At 39.6% G+C, this 22258-nt stretch overlaps 1 protein-coding gene across 1 annotated transcript in view; it reads left to right on the plus strand.

Moving 5' to 3' along the window:
* The window catches only part of ATP7A (ATPase copper transporting alpha), a 2674176-nt gene that overhangs the window by 2341918 nt on the left and 310000 nt on the right, over positions 1-22258 (plus strand). The window contains exon 19 of the mRNA XM_044057744.1: positions 16928-17070. Coding sequence (XP_043913679.1) covers positions 16928-17070 — 143 coding nt within the window. The remainder of the gene's footprint in view (positions 1-16927; positions 17071-22258) is intronic.

The raw sequence follows: 22258 nt of genomic DNA on the forward strand, positions 1-22258 counted from the left end.
CAAAGCAAAAAAAAAAAAAAAAAAAAGGTCTTTAGTTTTAGTCCTAGCTGCAGACGTTGCAGATAATTAATAAAGAATTGAAGGAATTTATCTGGTGTGTGTGGGAGGGGGTTAGGTTGATCCTTCCAGTAGAACAAGGTTTAGTATTACTTGACTTTAAGGTATATTTTAGAGCTGCACACTTAAGGCTCATACGTATATATAAAACACAAGCGATAGGTACAAATTCAAAATAGAAAGGGATGTTGATGAAGCAGAGGGTAAGCTCAAGAAATGAGGGGAAACTGTGATGTAGCTCCTTAAGGGGAATAATGACCATACAGGATATTCTGTTCATAAAGTAGCAGAAAGTATTATAAGAACTAAGCCAACATGAGAATAGAGAATGAAGATTTTGCTGTAAGTAGGATTACAGAAAATAGTCAAGTGGGGGGCTGGAATTTACTCGAGGAAAATGGCAAAGGAACCAAGGTATTAGGAGCAAATAACTATAAAGGGAAAGGTAATAGAGTGGAATGAGGTCAGGAAGATGTTTGGACTTCAGGCTTGAGACTGCCTTCCCTGCCAGAGATTGTTATCAGAGTACAGGCAAAGATATATTTGCATTTGCAAGTCATTAAAGTTAAAGAATTCCACTGGTAGAGTTTTAGGTGAATCTAGAATAGAAGCTACTGTTAAAAAGGGATAATTACTAGGGCGTATAAAATATTGCACAATAGTTATAAGAATCAATCGGCAGAGGTTTGATAAGATTGGGAAGAGAGACTGGAAAAGCAATTTATAAGCGAATAATGGGAGGACATATGTATGTCTCCCAAGTATGCAACAAAGTCTAGAAGGTTTTGAATTTTTGTTTGGAAGTGTTTGCATAGGTGCTGTTATACCCCAAGCATATTTTGAAGAATGTTTCCTTAGGCAGATAGCAAATGTTAGAGGTATGATGAAGAGAGAGGTATCTGGGAGTGTAAATAAATAAATGCGGTGTATAATGTATGTAAAATAAGATAAAATGTTAATATGTTTTGTTTTCATTTCTGTTAATGTATGTTTGCCTCTGTCTTAAGTTGTAATTTAATAAAGGTGCTTAAAATGTATATATCAGAACTTCCAAGGGTTTTACAACCAACTCAAAAAATAAATCAGCGACATTCAGTTTTTTAGTCTCATTCATTAGGGAAGGTTGAGGTTCCAGTGTCTACTGACGTAAAGCAATTTATGTGTTATGCCAGTCAAACAAGAATTCATTTGAGATAAAAAGAAGTTCAAATTCAAAATTATAACAAAAGTCACATTTCATGAAGCATTAGGCCCCAACAGCCTTCCCATTGAATATTATAAAGAATTCTAAAAATAATGCGTTTTGTTATTTATTACAACTTTATACTTACCTTATGGCAAATTTGGTTCTTGTAGAGTCTTACTTTCCATTAACTATTTTACACGCAAACTCTGGTGTGACTTTCTGTAGAATGCCCACAGGAAATAGAGAATAAAGAATGTGCCCCTAGTTTAGAAGAAAAAGATCTAAGGGAAGAGTTGCTTGATTTAATAGTGATGACTAGACATATTAAGAAAGATGAAAAAATAGATTATGGAAAGTCAATAAGACCAAAAGTGGTGGAAGTCTAATAAAACAGTGAACACAGTAATCAAGACCGTTAACAGAAATTCATGTGATATAGCAGAAGTAAGTAGAATATCTTACTGTGCAGCTAAATTAATAACAGATAAAAGTCTTACCACAAAATACTGGGCAGTAAGGGAAAGGAAGGGAAGAAATCAAATTGCCATCATGGAACTATCAAATAGAGATATAAAGCAGTTAAGACAAGAAGTGTCACTGTTTGAAGACTATAATAAAAGGAAGAGATCAACAAAAATAATCAGAAAGATGCGATAAAAGCAGTTTGCAGTATTACAACAGACCAGGATCCATCATAACTATTAAAATGTCAGCAGAGGCAGAAAAACCTAGAAGATATGCAGATAAATATAAAAGAAAAGTACAAAATAAGCAATTCATTGTTTACCCAAAAAAGTTTTACACAGAATTTGGAAACAAAACCAAAGGAATAGAAACACCACCAAAAAAAGAATAGACACATTTTGGAGAAATATCTATGAAGATCCTGTGGAGCATAACAAAGTTGCTGAATGGATAGAAGAATTAAAAGAAACAGTAAGAAGTTCAGGTGTGCAGGATCTGAAATTTGATGAAGTAATGATCAGAGAAATTGAAACAAAATTAATGAAAAGCTCTTAATTGGAAAACCCCAGGCCCAGTTGCAGTACCTAACTTCTGGCCAAAAGTATTAACATCTTTACATGAAGATATGGCCCTATCTGCGGTGGTGGTGCTGCGGTAGCATTGTCGCCTCACAGTAAGACGCTGTCCGGTTCAATTCTCAGCTAGAGCTTCTTCTGCATGGAGACATACGTGAATGGGCGTACCTTCATTGTTGTGCATCAGGCCTGGCAAGCCGGGACGTAAAAATCAACTGCCAATCATTAGTGGACCGGAGTTCCGCTGTGGCGACCCCTAACCGGGAAAAGCCGAAAGACGCAAACATGAAGATATGGCCCTGAGTAAGAACTACTTATATGCGCATCCAAATAGATACTGACTTGGTTAACAATAGGAAAAATGGTACTCCTCCTTAAGAGTGAGTCTGCAAGCTAGCTTAAAACTGTAGAACAATAACTTGTCTTCTGGCAATGTATAAACTGTATATTGAAATTGATGCTGACAGAGTTTGTAGTCATTTAGAAGAAAATTCAATCATGGCAGTAAAGCAAAACGGTAACACGAAAGTCATATGGAACAAAAGATCATTTGTTAAAGTCATAATGGAGAAGTGTAAAAAGGGGAAGAATATAAATATGGCATGGATAGATTATAAAAAAGCATTTGACAGTATCCCACATTCATGGAAAAAGGAGTACTTAAATATGTATAAGATGCACCCTACGTTGATCAAGTTATATTGCAGTGACAGTGAAACAGTGGCAAACCACTTTGCAGCTAAGCCATGATAAAGGACAAATTGTTTATCCCATGGATATAAATTTAGAGAGGTATATTCCAGGGTGACCCTGTCACTTCTGCTCTTTTGTCTTGCCCTTAACCCATTAAGATGTCTACTACACAGATTTAGGTCATGGTTATAATTTGGCTTCCAAACAACAAAGTGTAAAGACTTTTCATTTTTTATGTGGATGATTTAGAACTGTGTAGTTTATCAGATGAGGAGCTGAAAGCACAGTTGGAAGTGGTCAAAACTTTCTCAGATGATATAAGAAAGTTATTTGGTCTTGATAATTGTGCAAAAGCAATATTTAAACAGGGCCAGGAATGTGATGTAAAGGAACTTGAGCAGCGGGGAATGTATAAATATTTGGTAATCGATGCTGGATTGACAATAAAACATGAACAAATTTGAACAAAACACAGTAAGGAATATTTTAGAAGGCTAAAATTAATACTGAAAACTGCCCTGACATCTAGGAACAAAGTCCAAACTATAAACCAGTTTGGTCTTCCTGTTCTAACTTACAGTTTTGGGGTGATTGACTAGCCCCAAAAGGTATTGGATCAGTTGAACAGAAAACCAAGAAAAATGCTTCATGCTTATTTAACCATATATAAAAATCAGTGTATACCAAGATTATATATTCCTCGTTCTGAAGGAGGTATAGACCTCCTCAAAAGTGATTACATGTATAGATCTACAGTCGTAGGACCGCATACATATCTGTTGATCTCATCAGAGCCAAATGTAGTGAAAGTTTTGAAACATGAAGAGAACAAATCTAAGATGACTACTTTGCTTAGTTTAGCAGAAGTATAACTGTGTCAAGCGGGTATTGAAACCAAACCAGAAATAGACAAAAATTAGGCAGCAACTGAATGTGCCAAGAAACAAAAGAAAGAATATAAGAAGGATCATATGAAAAGGCTAGGAATGTGGAAAAGGCATAAATATAGTTGCAAGTACAGAAAGCTCCTCCAACCCCCGCATCGATCAGAATCTGATGCAGGAATGGTTAAGGAGAGGTGAATTTAAATCAAAATAAGAAAGTTTAATATTAGCAGCACAAGATAATGAATTATATACATTTGGGTTTACAAAGTCTATTAAACACGTGGAAGAAACAGGTAAATGTAGGTTCTGTAAGACAGAACTGGAAACAGTCACACGTCTTGTTGCTGGGCTTGATACACTAATGGTAGAGGGGCTGTATACTGAAATGCATAATAATGTGGCAAGACTGTTGCACTATGGATTGTACAAACACTGCAATACTGAAGTAGCTGAGAAGCATTGGTAACATGATCCACAAAGCATTATTGAGAATGATGAAGTTTATAGCACATGGGATCACCCATTAACAACAGCACAAAAATATGTGCAAGAAAACCAGATATAGTAGTCCATGGAAAGAAGACAAGAGCAGCATTGATCACGGAAGTTGTTGTACCCAATGATTACAATGCCTTATGTCCTGACAGACACAAAGTCATAAAATACCAGAATTAGAAGACAGAAACAACCTCGACATTCGTGAAAATCTATTGCCAATCATTAGCGGACCGGAGTTCCGCTGTGGCGACCCCTAACCGGGAAAAGCCGAAAGACAAACAACAAGAGGGCAGAAACAAGGACAATGTGGAAGAAGGATACTCGGACAGTTTCAGTAGTAGTGTTAGGAGAAATGGGTCTCATAAAAAATATTTACAGTCTTATTTTTGTGTAGGAAGCAAGTAATATTTTGTTCAACTTCTTCCCCTACAGCTGCATCTCCAGTTTTCCCTTGCTTTGGTTAATGTTATTTCCCTACTTATAGTAATTTTTGCTACTTGCGAGATTGCATTTAGCAGTCCAAGTGTATACATCAGGATGTCTTGCTGTTCCACCAGGCAGATCAAAAACAGTTGCAATGTTAGTGCTATTTCTGTTTGTAATAGGTTTTGCAAAAATATTTGCAGAGCCATCTTAAGTTTCTCTCAGCATTCTACAGAACCAAAATATGTATCCATTCCTGTCTTTCTCCAACATCATAACCCAGCATTTTATTTTATTACTTACTTGGGAATGTGGTATTAAGTTGAGGTGGGAATGTGGTATTAAGTTGAGGTGGTGTAAAATAATGATAGAAGCATTTCCATGGAATAACACAGAAGTGTCTGGACCTTAGAGTATATCCTGCAATTCTTCAAGTTAGTGCCTGTTGCCTGCTGATTATGTCTGTCTGCAGTAACCTCCAACTCTTTTGATAAACTTTGTGTATATCAGAATTATTAATCTTCAGAAGAAACCATCCATCCATAGCCCCTTTTTTTTCCTATTTGTGCACATGGGGTCAGGTTGTCATTTCAGCAGTGAGAATTATCTAGAGCCAGTGTTACAGTGCTGGGTGGCTAATATTAAAAATTAATGTAGTAACAGTACCTTTACCGGAGCTAACACAAACTGACCAAATGGCTAGCTAGGGCCATTCTGCTTCATACTTGCATATCTGTTTTTTAGCTCCAGTAGTTCTGGTCGCAGACATATGATGAAAGTTTAGGTAAGGTGCTAACTGAAATAACTGCTGTGTCTTCTACCATATTAGAATACCGTTTGTGATATTAGTTTGTCTCAGGTTTGAATTTCCATACAGCAGTTGGCCCCATAGCTGTGAAGCACTGTGCAGGTATTTTTACCATTCCCTACTGATAACAACCTAAGTCTGACATTCTTCATGATTGTTTTTCAATAATGATATATTTTTTCCACAAAACCTGCCCTGTCATTAGGAGGATGTTTGTACCAAAGATGTTAAACATGTAATTCTTCAATGATTGGTCCACCTGCACTACAAGTTCTCACCAACATGCTTGATTCCCAAGTACCCTTATCAAGTAGGAGTTTTAAAGCACTTCTATTTGTATAATTTTAAAAAGCAGGAAGAGCCAATCATCTGTTTTCTTTGGAAAAAACAAATTTATCTCATACAACTCTGGACTTACTTTGAATCTCAGGAACAACACTTTAATTTAAAAGGAATTCCACTCATGGTGGCATAGAAAACATCTGCACTAAGTATAACAACAAAGGAAGAATATACACATGGAAGACCTGAACCCTTTGATCGGTTCCTGGAGTTTAGCTTTTTTTCTATAAAAAAGTTACTTTTTACCCCTTTTTAGTTTAATTATTCTTAAATTAGTGTAGTTCATTGAACTCTAGGGAGTGTGTAGTGTAGTTGTGTTTTTATTTTTTTTTTTAGTTTTTTTACTAAACTTTGTAATTTTGACAGGGTATATAAACTGTGTGTTTGAGTGTGTGTTTGTAGAGCAAATTTCTCAGGGAGCTCTTTGAGAGGGAGCTGGCCTCCCTTTCAGCCTCCTGCGGAGAACAGAAGAAGGAAGAAGAGGGAGTCTGAAGGAAGCACATTGACCACACCTGAGTCTATCACAGCGGACACAGATCTGGATGATTCTGAGGGGTTCCCTCTCCCCTTCTGAAGATGTCTCATTTGCAGACAGAGTAGATCCTAGAGGATCCTAAACAGAGGGCCCTCAACCCTTGGGGGGACCTTCTCCTTGTATCTTTGTATCTTGGGGCTTCCCACCTCCCTCCCTGGGGTCCCCCCCTTGACCCCCCATGCAGTTCTGGTGCAGAAAGTTGCTTGGACCCCATGGACCCACTCCCCCTCCCAATTCTCACTCCATCAGACAAACCAAATATCAGACAAAGAATTTTTATCAAGAATTTGTCTCTGTGAGTCTCTGTATGCTGGCTGTAACTTGCCGGGACATCCTTCAGTGCCTGTGATCCTTCCGGTCCATCCATCTTAACAGGGGAATCTATGTCGGATGAGCGGATAGTACTGGAAGCTCCAGCTCCTACATGCTCGTTACTATTGAGTCCTGAATGCCTGTGCCATTTCACTGCCCTTCAAAGGACTTGATCAAAGAAGTATGAGAAATGCTGGTTTCCCATAGCTACGTGGGAAGAAGAAGAAAATGAACACTAGCTTTGGTTATCCTCAATTCTCCTCCTCTCCTCTCCCCTCTCCTCTATAAGCGGCTGATGGAGCGAGCAGGAGTCAGGGGAACGGGGGTAGCTCACGAGGCACGCCTGGATGCGGCTAATATGGAACCTTTCAAGACGCCTTTTCACGAACTCCCCTTTGATGGATCATCTCTGATCTGTTCTGTTTGGTAGAAAGAAACCCCCTGTGCAGGTGGAGACTGATGGGCAAGACCTTCCGCGCCGAGTCGGCTTTTCTACTCCTTTTCTAGGCCTTACCCACCCCAAAGGGAAGGGAAATGTGGTTCGTGAAACAACAATCGACTCCCTTCCTGCCTCGCGAGAGAGTTTGGGTTCCCCGACTATTACCTACATAGGCACAAATTTAGATACTGTAAAACATGTCTGCAACACTAACGAAACCAAAGGATATCAGACATTCAAAAATTGGCCAGGTTAGTTCTAAAGGTGTTGGGAATCATGCGGCGGCCATACCTCTCCTGATTTTCTGCTGAACCTTTCCATGCAGGTTCATCTCCCATCTCTCTAAAGGTTCAATTGGCAGCTCAGTTATACTGTTCTGTTTATAAGGGTTAGCTTACAAGCTAGAGATCTACAGAGTAGGGGTTACTAGCATCAGATGGGTGCCTAGGGGAGCCTCGAAACCACTCTCGAGCTTTTAGAGTGAGAGTGGCGAGATGGAGGTCGGGCCAACTCATCCCCCATCCAGCAAGAGAAAGGAAGACAACTAACATGGAACGTTATGGTAAGAACATAACTTCTATTTCTGCCTCTAAATTTATATTCTTTGATACTACTTTTCTTTTCGGCTTTTTCCCGATAAGGGGTCGCCACAGCGGAACTCTGGTCTGCTAATGATTGGCAGTAGATTTTTTTATGAAATGCCGAGGTGCCAGTTCGACGCCCAACCTTCAATGAAGGCACGCCCATTTACACACGCATGTCTTTCGAACGCTACTCAACCGCGGGGAGGACATGCAGACTCCACACAGAAGGCACTCCCAAGCCACGCCAAGAACTGAACGGGAGAACATCTTGCTGTGAGGTAACAATGCTACCGCCATACCACCGTGGCTACTAAATTTATATTCTTTGATAATACTACTTATTCATCCATCAGACCTACCCACAAGGTGGATACTCAGCTCTTGAAATTCTCTTTTCCCTGCAAGAATGTGGGAATGTGTCAGTGCCTCATAATTTCAAGTTACTTGCTCATAAGAAATGTTCAACAAAAGAGGGGCATGGTCTACTAATGTACAGTACCCACTTCATATTTTGCTAGTTTTGTACATACTCCTGCATAATAAATGTTTAATCAGTCCTTGCTCAAACTCAGAACTTGGTGGAATAATAGGTAAACTCTGTGAGTTTCTCAGTTGTAAAAATCACGTTTCGTATGCCAAAGACCATGCAATATCATGCAAAGAATCTTTCTACTGGCATTAACCTAATGGCCCTAGACGCTACATCTTGAATGTTTCCCAGCAGAAAGTGTTTTAAAACATAAGTCCAGTCCTGAAAAAAATATAAAAATGCTTTAAATAATTGAACAGATTTACAATTCTGTAAACATTCTTTACCCATAACCTAACTGTGTACAGTCCCCCAACTTCCAAGGACTGAGTCAATGACAATAAAGACCATGTTGTCTCTGTGACACCATGATGCTTAGTGGCAAGTGCATTGCTAACCATTGAGGCAAGCTTTCACCTTCTAACACCAACCCCATCTTGAATTAAGTGAAGTTCTGCAGTTGGCGAACTTTTGTTGAATTCATAATAGCTGCCTAAAATTATAGAAGGTGAACCAACATGTTCCAAATCCTGTGTTGACGTGTTACACCCGTAAGTGAAATGATCTGCCAGTACATTTGTAGCATATTTACAATGCTGCTTAAAAATGTATTTTCTTTAACTTTTTTATGATTCTGCTCTCATCATACCACTGCAACCATTAATAGTGTGTGCGTTATCACATAAGAATCGCCTTTGAAGCTTATACTTGTTATATAAATCCTGCAGAATAGTAAAACAAGAAGAGGAAGAACTTTTGCCTTTCAGCATTTTAACCAGATTATTTATTTAAATAATTAATTTCCATTTAAAATTCCAGCTTCAGTTACTTAAAAACAAAAGATTTTGTTCAAGCAAAAGCAGCTATAAACCCATAGAAAGTCAGTCCTATCACTTTACAGCACATTCCTTGTTCATGACTCTAGCCCGTAAGGGCCTCCAGTTTCTGCTCTAGATCCAAAAAAGTTTTCAAATGCATACAGAATTGGGTATTCACGGAAACCATATGTATAATGTTCGGGGAAAAGTTTTGCAAATGTATACATTGTAGGTATTTAAATGCAATTTCTAAGTTATGTGTTATCAGACGGTAAAAAGGCCTACTTGCCAGTTCGTAGTCGACTACTATTTCAGTCCAGTCTGAGTTGTAAAGTTAACTTGTTTGTTACTTATTACTACAAGAACGGCCTTACGTATTTCACTGGTAAACACTGGTCTAAAGGTAAATAGCGACAGGGCATTACCAGTGATGTGCGTCCTTACGTTACTGTTTTCCCTTTGCTTCAGTATGCCAACTCCGAGATCAAACTACATTGAGGAAGAGAGTAAACAAAGACTACACAATGAATACTCATGCTGTAACAAACTAATCAACAGTCAATGTATGCATTATGTCATTGGCAAATCTGCTTGGCATGTCAATCATTTATCATTTGCATACCCCATCACTGGCATTAGTCCTGTCAATAACCCTGGCCATGCCCATTCCTGCACGAAATGGCCAGTGAGCCAGTACACTACAACAAAACCAAGCAACCTAAGCAGAACTGAGTTTGCATTGCATTATAACCAGAATAAACAAGTTCTGTCTTCTAGTGAGCACAGAATAATCCTGTTCAGTAAACACATACACACTCTCTTTCTCCATTAACATTTAAATGTTTGCATTGCTTCCAAAGTGCTACCAATGTTTTCTCCATAAGAGAGAGAGAAAGTCTGAAAATGTGCCTTCAGCAGCAGAGACTGTTTCCTCTTTGTTTGCCCAACAGGAATGTATACCTGATGGGCTCATTCTGTTTTTAATTACTATAGATGGTAAACCAGGCCATCCAGATGGTGTATTCTGAATGTCTTGCTACATTGTCTCCCTTTACTTTTTTCAGGCAAGTGATTGATTGAAAGATTCTTTCTGTGTGAGCAATCTTCATAATCAGTAACCATAGTAAACATTACCACAATACTCCTCAGAAAACACCAATATCAAACTATAGAACAAGGTATAATCTACACCAATGTTTATGTAGCTCTTTTGTACAAATTACATAGGATTTCATCAGAATAAATACTGAACACCACAAAGTGCATATTAAGTACAATGAATTTTTCATGCGACTCTTGTGTTAAAAAGCGTTTATAATTAGAAGACTTATTTGCACAGATAAATCAACAGTAGTGTAATGAAAATGTAATTAAAAAGTCAAATGCATATTATGCCTAAAAAAAGACAAAGACCTTATGGTAGATTACAGTTCAGCAGCCCTCATGTTTAAAGCACAGGCAAGAGCAATACTTTCATTTAATCCTACCGGGCAAGTATCATTTAATTTGATCTACCATAAAACTTCCCTGTAGGCCAATGTATCGTCTTAAAAAAATGTCGACCTTTTCTGTGTTGAAAAATAAAAATTTGTTGAAATCCCTGAAAGTAAAGAATGTTTATAAAACACATTTTTGTTGTCATATTTAAAATATTGTTGTAAAGGTGCTCAAATTCTGCTAAGCCCCTCTCAGTCTTGCTCATATATAAAAAGGCCCCACAGGAAGCATTTAGCTACTTAAACCGCATCTTTTGTCTTGCAATGAAATTGATCCTGACATGATATAATATTTTCATATCCCGCTATGGTAAAATTGTCTTTCATTAATATACTAGCAATACTTAACATTTTCATATTTACTTATCAGAGTTAACAGTTTTCTTTCCACAATCTTTTTTTATATTTGTTGTTATTCTTGAACACAAATTGGTTCACTTCTTATTTGAAACCAAACAGGATTGTTACAACAAAGTATTCAAAGATTTAAAGAAGCATATTGATGTTCTTCGTCTTCCATTGCTGCAGTCCTGACTATTGGGGTATAGTCCGCGTCCCAGTCGGCCCGAATACCAGAGTATAAGACAGGATGTGCCTTCTCAGGAGGTAGGCCTACTTTTCAGCTTCAGGGGGGCTTCTCCTACCATTTCAGTTCTGTACCTAAAAAACATATGCTTAAGAGGCAGAAGATTGATTTACTATGATGATTAGGGTTCTATGCGCTGATAAGAAGGCCTAGAGGTGGAAACCGGAGTTTTTTTTTTTTTGTTTTGAACAGGGGCTCAGAATTTTCTGTGTGGAAGATTTGCAGGAGTATCCCTACCTATTCTGTTCTGATGGGATGATTCCACTTCCACTCCTACACCTGAGGATTTTCTCATTTTTTCAGAGACTTTGCATTCCATGAGGGAGCACACTAAATGGAAGGCCAGGATTACTCTGGACTCTAGGAAAAGGCTTAGGAGTTCTTGTTTTGTATACTTCTTCTTCCATGAGCTTGCTTTTGCATTTTCAGTTCCATGTTAAAAATATCAAAATTACTTTTTTCAAACTGAAATCTAAGGTGGATGCTTTAATTACTACAAATGGGTGTTGGATATCATTCACCACGGTTACAGATTTTATTTCCATACAATGCCCCCGTCTTTTTACTTCCATCAACTCTCTCATCAGTCCGCTGACTGCAAGGACAGTCCTTCAAGCATTAGGGTTCATGGCTCATCTAAATGGGTGGATACAACACACAGTGGCCCTGCCAGACTACAGCATCTACATATCAACATGAAGGAGATGTTAGCAGTCCAGTTTGCATTAAGGGCAGTGATTCTAACAGACAACACAACTGTCCTTGTGATGTGTAGCACAGACATCATGATCCCCCACGGTGGAAACTGGATCTTCATGTATTTCAGAAAAAGGTATTAAAAGGTCAGACAAGACAGGCCAAGGATGATTTTGATAGCTCCAGATTGGCTGATTCTCATCTGTTTATCTCAGAAGGCGGTCATCTGCCTCATGTCAAGCTTCACTCTCTTCATCTAACAGCAAAATGGAAGAGATTTTTTTTTTTTTGAGTAGCAAAAAATTTTTGGAGATTTCAGAGCCCTAATTTGGTGTGGCTCTTCAATATCTTACTGAATGGACAAACAAAGGTTCCTTCTCTCCATAAAGATTCATGCTCTGCAGCAATTTCAGCTCACTATGATTGTGACCACCTTTGTTTCGCGATCCTTTGTTCAAGCAGTTTCTCCATAAGGAGGTATCATTACGTACTAATCCTTCCTTTATGCCTAAGGTGGTTTAAACTGTTTTTGTTTCCTCCAAAATAAGGGAAAAAAAAATTTGCACATTTTTTTACACTACAGCAGCAGCGTTATTATTTTTGCAGGACTAAGGATTTTAGGCAGTCTCTCAGCAGTTACTTGTTTCTTTTGGCAAGGAGATTCCAGCTGGGATTTAGCCTCTCATTCCTAGGCTGGCTGCACACTCAACAGCATTTCTGGGGGTGGCAACTAAGGATATTCTGGGCTGTTTTACAAGGCATACTACTACTTAATTTGCCAGCCTCCCTACCTTTTTGGGATTCTTGGGACAATAGTCAGGACTGCAGCAAATGGAAGAGAAAGAACATAGTACAGTTTTGTACCTACCATAAATGTAGATGTTGATTTCATACTGAACATACCTGTGAAAAATGATTAGGCATATGAAAAAAATTATTTTAATAAGAAAGCCTATCCACTGGCTAGAATGGTTGATACAAGCACTAATGATGTAACTTCATCAGTTGATGCTCCATTGGTTTACACTGAAAAAGAAAGTGAGGAAGTTGATTAAGATTTTTTAAAGTAGCCACTGTTATAGAGATGTCAGTGACAACTTCGGGATGAGGTGATATCAATGTGGGGGAAAGTGCAGGGCATCAATACATACATATCCCATTCAAAAGTTATCTTGAGAAAGGATTACTGTCAGAAGAAAGACTAGCCTTAAAATTGAGAGGTACTGTTTAGAAGGTTTTGGATGACTTTTCTAATTATAGTGTTTTGGACATTGACAAGGCTTTTGCCAAATTATTCATTAAGGATTGTACTTTAGTACCAAGAAAATGCATAGCTTATTGCTTATAGACAGAAATACTGAATGTTATTCATTTGAGTTTCTGGCTGCCTAAGTGAATACCTTTACTGCTTAAAAGTCCGATCATTAGATGGCAGTGATCATGCTCCCTAACAGCTTGCAACCTTTGCCCTCCCCTGGAAAACTGCTCTGGCAGAAAGGCATTTATTTAATAAGATTCAAAGTGGTTTAATAGAGTGTATTTTAGAGCACAGAGGAAACTTCCTGGGATGTTAGCAAGGCCAGTGGAAGCAATGTTCTTGATTTTTCCCAAGGACACTTATCTGATGGGTTCTTGAAGCTTGAGCTAACTTTCTATGATAAGATATCGGTATTGTCCTATGGTTCAAGAGTATTTAGTGACACTGATTCATAGGTATTGTAGTCCTAAGTATTATTTCTAAGTTTCCTTATTTAGTTATAGACCATTTTATTACTTGCTATGTTTTATTTGCTAGTTAAAGTTTAGGAAGGACTTGCTTGAGTGGATTGTTTTTAATTATTATTTTTGGCTAGGATTAAGCTTAATTTAAATTTTTAAAGTTGGATACTATGTGTAAGTTATGTAGAGCATTTTCTTCCTGTTACAGATGTTGTTTCTGCCATATTTACACTCTAGAGGTCTACCTTTAAATCATCCACTCTATTTATGTCTGATGAGGCCATGACTTAATGATACAGCTAGCAGCTATCCAGGAGGTTTTAGAATTTATTGTTACTGTCAGTGGATGATGTATTAGTGGGCTGGAAAGTCTGATCCCAGGCAGTAATACTAAAGGCGTCATTATTTTGGGGGTGGTCACTATGGGAGGCATTCGGAAATGTGGAGGCATTATGCATGAGATTAGCCCTTGTTTCGGTGGAAAATATCATTGTCTGTATAACAAGAGAAGGTACTTGTTATATCCACCAGAAGATAATGGTACAAGCTGCGCAGACAGATGGTATGTTGGTGAAAATAATCTGCAGAATGTTTTCCCTGGTAGTACATTTTATCAGTTGTTCCAAGCAGTTAATTTTAATGAAATCAAGGCAGGGTGGCATTGGCTGTATTTATTATTGGAAATGTAATTGTTCCAGTCATTTGCAGAGTTGTGAAGTCACACATAATAGTTATTCTTTCTGATTACTAGTTTCTCAAAAATGTTTTGTTGTTATCCATGTTGTTTTGGAGTCCAAGAAGAGGTGCATTAACTTTTGTGGTAATTGGAGCTACTGATGATAGTTCGTTTTGAGTGGCCTTGACTATGACTGTTTTAGATGTAGGTAGAAACACCTCCACTGATCCCTCAGTGTATGAAGCAGTGGAAGGTTTTCTGTCCTGGAATGTGGGTATAATAGACTGGCCTTTTAAATAAGATTTCAGTGGTAGTACTGATGCCCATACTCTTGAGTCAGGAAAGCCTCAAGACTGCACATTGTATTTAGGCTTCAGTCATCACTTCACTGTCCTTACTTAGTAAGTTAGGATGTCTGTTAATTTTACTTTGTTTAAAAAAGCACTAGCAGCCTGCATATTTTGTGTTCAGAATGCATACTATCTATGGAGAGAGATGAATGAAAGATTATCACTTATAAAGTGGCATGGTGAATTGTACATCTCCGTCAATGCAGATATAGACCCCCTCTGATAGCCACCAGCTGTGAAGACAGTTTTTAAAGGCAGTTTTATCTTTTCTGTAAATTGTGCAGCATCTTTGGTTTGGACATGATACACTGCTCAATATGTGGCTGTTTTATGCATCAGCAAGGGATGTCAAAAGTGATGCCGTATTACTCTGCATATCCCCTAAAACAGAGTACCTCACACCATTCATCCCCCCATGACTAGTGGCAAGGCCAGTTTTGCTCCTAGTAAGCTGTAATGTTTTTGAGTCTTGTATACATTCCCTGTTTTTGCTGCAGGGTCACAGGTAATCATAACTCATTTCTTTTCAGCTTAGTTCAGTGTCTGTGTCAGGTCACTGAGAGACAGATGACAAAGACATTGCAGTTGAGATAGCTTTCTGTGCTAACCATAAAGCCTGGGTCCAATTGCTGTTTCTGTGTTACTGATAGATTGTTATATATTTACAATTTTTGGCCATGGCTGTGAAGCACAAAGTTAGAATCACTTCTCTGCATGCTGAATTGGCAGTCTTTGCTGATAGAGACAGTGATGTATATCTCTAGCCGCCAGAAGAAGGTTGATAAAGAAATCTGAACTAGTTGGCTTGACACTTTGCAAGGTCAGTGTTTGTAGACTATGAAATATGCAAGCAGTAATAATTGTATTATTCGTGGATTGATGGATCACTACTAGGCTAACTGCTCTTGTGGGCCATTTTAAGCTACCCCTTTCATGTGTTGCTGTTCCCCAGGCCAGCTGTACTTCCTCCTCCTTGTAATTCACTAGTATATAATTTGTACAGTTAAACATTTGTCCCCAAGACTTGTTTCAACACGTCTGCTTTTGCAGTATAATATGCACTACAGCATTATAATCTTCTTTTGCGACATTGTCTTGATTTTGTACCGTCACAGTAGTGCTTAGTGATATAAGATGTAAAAGAAGCAAAAGCTGAGATAAGCGCTTCAGAAATAGAAGCTCTTTTTTGTGCTGAATGCCTCCACTAATGCATAACAGAAAGAAGAAATGTAGTGCTTTTGAGAAATGCATGTAAAGATTCTTTCACTCGTTTTGTTAATTATCCTGAATATGTGCAAAGCCTTCAAGTATGTGCATTGTTAAGTTTAGTCAGGTACATTTTAAGTAGTCCCTAAGTCTGATAACATCTGATGTACATTTTGGTTTTAACACAGAGTCATTTTTGATCATGTTTCAGTTCCTATAGTTTACAAAAGCCACATAACACTTGATGTACTTTTAATGATAAATTTTAGTCCCAACATCCTCACCCCATTACCACTGAATCCCTATCAGATCATGCATTCTGTTAGCATTTGACATCCTAAGACACTAGGAGAAGAATGTGAGAAAGAGGGATTGTGGTTGTCATCCAGTAGAGTTAGATATCGTGGGAGCTCTTAACACCAGCCATATTGACCAGAAAGAACAGGGCAATGTTTGTTGTGCTGAGCCTTTGCAGCTGTGCAATTCCACACACTTGTGCCTCCAGGTGGAATGCTTTTACAACTTGTTGAGCTAATATTCCCCCATATCTTTAGTGCAGGAGATGCAGTCCTGGTCCCTCCCTAAGAGGGAGCTGCTGTGGCATGACTGTCAGTACCATTTCCACACCACCCTAAGCCAATATCAGTTCACATCTTTTCCCCACAGACCACTTACTGAACCTTGGCCGTCTGGGGTATAATCAGGGCCAAATCTCTACATTGCATAGCTGGGTGCATGTAAAGCATTTTTCACTGTATATACAGCTTAGAATGATACTAATGGATTTTTCCTTCACATACAATGCACGTTTTCTTGTTTTTTCCCCTCTTTTTATCTTCATTTGCTAACTTTTATTATAATGCCTATAGTTTTTAAATACCTGAGTTGTATTTAACAGATGCATTTAGTAGATGCTTATGTTGGAATTTGATTGCATTTTGTTGTTTTTAATAAACTTCACTAATAATTATGCTGGCAAGTTTGCATAAAGCCACAGGCTATATAGTTGATTTAACACTTTGCAAATATTTTTGTTTTGTATTACAGGAGAACTGTGTGGCATGGTTGCAATTGCAGATACAGTGAAACCTGAAGCTAGTTTAGCAGTTTTAACTCTAAAGTCAATGGGTTTAGAAGTGGTCCTTATGACTGGAGACAACAGCAAAACTGCAAGGGCTATTGCTGCTCATGTGAGTTTTCATTTAATATTTAAGGCTATTCTTGTTTGCATAATCATTAGAGTTTAAGCTAAGATCTTAAAGAGGCTTAGAGAAGTTGTCTTTTTATTAACCAAAGTCTGGCTTACCAGAATTTCTGTATGTTCAGCAACCCTTCCATTGGCAGTCTTCCAAAGATCAGAGTCCCTCCCGCTGCCTTTCTGTGGGCTTGACTGGCCAATCATCTGGCAGTACAGGGACTGCCTTTACAGACCCACAGACAGGACCCTTTCAGTTTTTTTTTGCACCTACAAAATGTCAAAGTCAGGAAATACAAATCAGCCTATGGCATATGACTCCACAATAACCTTAGTCAGGCCATCGGACCACTACCCTTCTTTTACCTCAAGGTGTCCTGGTGTCATGTTAGTACAACACTTGGGCATGACACTTGGGTCAGACACATCCTCCAGGGCTGCAACTTTGCCTGGTTCAGGTACAGCAGGACCAAACTCTTCAGGTACAGAGGAAGTCAGGGGTGCAGAATCTGTTGCCTGTGTTGATACATCACCCCGAGGGATTCTCCCACTAGTGTAGTGCATGCAAAAAAGAGAAAGAAGGCCCACCACTTTGTAGGGCACTAGTCTGACTGTATTTTCACATGAGCTGGTGGCTGTGGCTAGATCCATTATTCATGCCATTGATTAGGGGGTGTAAACCCAGTCTATGAGTAACACTGGCACACCCATCACTTTTCAACCATCCAAAGATCCTGATTCTGAAAGAGATCAAGAATCTGAGGTTTCGGAAGTGTCAGAATCTGATCAGTAAGTTTCCTCTGAGGATGAAGAAGTTCATAAACATATTTAGGGATGTATTCATTTGGAAGCCATCATTGGCTGCCCCAGAGATCAGTAGGGTGTATGATGATTTAGAGGATGGGACCCTGGGTGTGGCAACCTTCTTTCCATTGGTACCAGCATTGTAAGATGTTTTAAGAAAGCCTGCAATTCTCCTCTGCTGAATGAGTCTGTTTCTATAAAGTGTTTAAGAAATTCAGGGTGTACTCCGCCATGTCTGTCCTCCAAGCCCCCTTGTCTGTGGACCCTGTTTCTGTGTCCCCAGTAACCTTTTCCAATAAAAAGACTATGTTTTCATCAAACACAATCCCTCAAGATAAACTAAGCAGTAGAATCTCAGGGAAAGAAGTTGGCTCAGTCCAGAATGATAGCTTTTAAGGTGTTTAATTACCAGTGTTTTATGTGAAAGTTTGTGTTGAGGTGTATGTATAGTTTGCACAAGTTTGCTGCATTGTTACCTGCAGAACAGAAATACTGTGAAAGAGATTCTTTCTAATGTTTCTTAGGTGCCTAAACATGCTTTAAAGAGTGTCATGGAGGGGGACGATAATAGCCTCACCTCAGGGTTTGTACCCACTGAATGGTGCACCGCGACGGTTATCCTACTCCACAAAGGGGGAGCCACGATGGACCCTGGGAACTACCACCCCATTAGCCTGATGAGCCTGGTCTGCAAGGCCATGGAACGTATCATCGTGGAACTCATAAACAAAGACATTGGTAATCTCCAAATTCTGGACCCTACCCAGTTTGGATTTGTAAAAGGCAGATCATGTCTCCTAAACCTGATTGACTTCTTTGAAGCAGTCACCAAAGACATAGACGAGGGTAAAATGGTTCACACAGCTTATCTAGATCTCGCCAAGGCTTTCAACACCATCCCCCACTCTGGAATTATAGATAAGCTCACTAAACAAGGTATAGATCCCTATGTCACAAGATGGGTTGCCAACTGGCTCACGGACAGAACCCACACTGTGAAAGTAGTGGATTCCAAATCCGACATCAGACCAGTGACAAGTGGAGTACCACAGGGTCCAGTCCTGGGTCCCCTCCTGTTTGGTATCTACTTCTCTGAAGTGCAGGCCAACACAGAAGGTCTTTGGCTAACAATGTTTGCAGATGACTGCAAACGAGGAGCCATAATTGAAACTCCTAACGATGTGGACAAACTACAAAAGGGCCTCACTGAGACAGATACCTGGTGTCAAAGCCGTGGCCTGAAGCTCAATGCCAAAAAGTGTATTGTCATCCCGTTTGGTAAAAACTCTGTACCCATGAACTACCACATAGCTGGTAGTCTACCTAATGCCAAAAATGTGATAAGAGACCTTGGGACACAGGTGGACAGTAGTCTCTCCTTTGATAATCACATCGCCACAGTGGTCAGGAAATCCTTCTACATGGCTCATCTCATCACAAAAGGATTCTCATCCAGAAAAAAAGAGGTCATTGTTCCCCTCTACTCATCACTCATTAGACCCATTATAGAGTACAACGCCCCTTTTGGTATCTACCTTACAAGACATCTACAACAACTGGAAAGACCACAGAAATACCTCACAAAGAGGATTACTGGCCTCAAACAGATGCCCTCTGCAGACCGTCTAAAAAAACTACAGCTTTACTCCATCGCATATCGCCTACTCAGGGGCGATCTCTGCCTAACATACAAAGCTATGTCAAACCCAGAGCTGTTGGACATGCTCCACTTAAAGAAATCCCAATCCCTCTGAGCTACACGCTCTAGGGACCTAAACCTTGTCACCACAATAAACAGAACATGTTGGAGGGATAGATTTGGAGGGATAGTTTCCTGTCCCAGAGACTTCCCATACTCTGGAACAGACTACCTATCTATGTCAAACAGAGCTCCTCATTAGCACTCTTAAAGAAAAATCTTGATGATTGGATGGGAAATGGGAAATTCACCCCGGGGATCACCTCTGTGGCTCTGCTCGTCAGGGGTACAGGAAAATAATTTTCTTAGGTGGCGAAAGCCAGGGTACATTTTTTGGCTAGGCTTGTATGGGCCCTAGGGCCGATAGCTTAGTACCTACCTATGAGCTCTAGAAATGCAGTGACATCACTGGTTGTAAGGAAGTATACTTGGCTGCACAGACAATTTTTCTGATGAGTTGAAAAATGAGATTTTCAGTGCTTCAGTTGATGCTAATTGTGTGTTTGGCATAGCAGCTGCTCAGATCTTTAAAAACTGGGATGACAGAGGTAAACTAATGCAAAGTGTGTTTAAAATGTTTTGTATTCCCAAGATGTCCTTCTAGTTAGTGTTGCAGTATTCTTACATATGGGTTGTCTTCCACCCAATGATCTGATGTCCATCCTGTATACAAAACCTTATAGCCACTGCCACTAAATTGGACGTCGCATGTATGCTCTGACAACGTCTGCCAAAATAGGACATTCACGTGTACCATTCTCAGAAAATTTCCGCTGCCATTCAGTAGGTTGACCCCTACATACGTTCTGCAGTCGGATTCCGTGTATTGCTCCCAGTTTCAGATAATAACCCCATTGGGGATTTAATTTCTTGCTACTGCTGTTTGTTTTTGTTCATGTCATCCAGTAAGGAGAAGTTTAGGTGTGGAAGGCAGATTACACATAAAGATAGCCACGACCTCTGTCTTTTCTGTTTAGGGCCTAGTCAATGCTTTGCTTAGCTGGATCATACACCAGCAATTTTTTCCATTATATTTGTTGTGGCTGCATAGTATTTTTTCCGGTCAAGGTTTCTGGGTCTTCTGCATCTCGTTTTCTGGTTTTTGAGTGCTTGACATTTTGCCTAGTCAATATTACTGTTCCTGTTCCATTTGTCAGATCTTTGTGCCGAACTTTAAATAGCCATCTTTCAGCTTTAAATCTCTACCTCGAAAATCAGCGGCTTAAGCGTCTGGCTAAAGACTTTATGGTAGGTTCCATGGGTCCTTCGGCTGAGCCAAGTTTGAAGAGGAAGGTCAGCAAGCAAAAACCTGAAACCTCTTTGGCTGTGCCTTCTACCTCTGACGCACCCCTTGAGGTCCGTGAAGACCCCGGGGTATGGTCAGAGGTTGAATCCACTTTTTTGACTGGCACCTCTGTGGAAGATGCCAAGGGTTCAGATCCTAGCGTGTTCGAGGCTATGCAGACGTCCATTTCAGGTGATATGGGGGAACCACAGCTTGCTGTGCGGGAGGACTCAGGCGATGCTCCTGCTGTCCCATCTAAGGATCCTTCTTTGTCTGTGCTGGATGTTAGGCCTACGTCGGGTTATTCTTCTTTGTCTTCTCATACAGAAAGACATGTCAAGAAAAAAACAGAAAACTAAACATCCTAACGTCTCTTCTACTCCTTAGTCTGAGTGGGATGCCTCTTCCCAGGGTCTTATTAAGGCTTTGATGGCCTTGAAGCCTGCTTCCACTTCCCTTCTTCCTACCTTCACTTCCTCTCCTGTGCAGGCTATTGGTTCTCAGGTTCTTTCCTCTGACTCTGAGGATTCCTCCTCTGATGAAGACTCGCTTGCATACTCCACCCAAATGTCTTCCCCTCTGGAATATGCATCCCCTATGGAGGAATCTAATGGGGGGAATTCCCCAATGGAAGAAATATCCTTTGGAGAAACCATTAATAAGATGAGGGAGTTCTTCATATGGGATTGCTCTCAGATTTCTGATTAACAAAAGTGGTACTGTGACCTTCCATAAATGGAGGTTCCTTCTCTTTCTGCAGTTCCCCCGTCCTTCCAGCTTTCCTGGATGCTTTTGCTTCCTCCTCTAAATCACTTGACTCCCGGGCCTCTGCTCCCAAGAGGCTTGACAGATTTTATAAAGTACCAGATCACTGCAACTTTCTCTGTAAGTGTCCCTCTGTTGATCCAGCAGTGGTCTCCATTGTTTCTGATCGTTCTTCTCGCTTGTCATCTCCTGCCAAGCTTATTCCTTCTGATAATGAAAACAAAATTCTTGAGAGACTGGGTAAGAAGGTATATACTTCTTCCACGCTAGCTATTAGAGCTATTAATTACCAGATACATATGTCTAGGTATTCTTTGGCTTTGCTTTCTCAGGTTTCACAGGCTCTGGCTCAGTTACCAGATTCTGAAGTTAAATCACAGGTTCTCTGTATTTTGGCTGCATCTTCTCAGGTGTCTAGACATTCCATCAAATGCAGCTATGATACTGTAGAGGCATCCTCCAGGGCTGCTGCCTCTGCCTCTGTGCTTAGAAGGCATTCATGGTTGAGGCTTCAATTATTACCTGATGATGTAAAGCAAACTTTCTTGATGCTACTCTGGATAAGTCTGCGCTTTTTGGTTTGACAGCTGCAGAGCTATTTAAAACTGTGCAAGAAAAAGGAAAGGAGCT

Source organism: Protopterus annectens, chromosome 15.part0 (genome assembly GCF_019279795.1).
Source record: "Protopterus annectens isolate FY-2018-M chromosome 15.part0, PAN1.0, whole genome shotgun sequence".
NCBI lineage: Eukaryota > Metazoa > Chordata > Ceratodontiformes > Protopteridae > Protopterus > Protopterus annectens.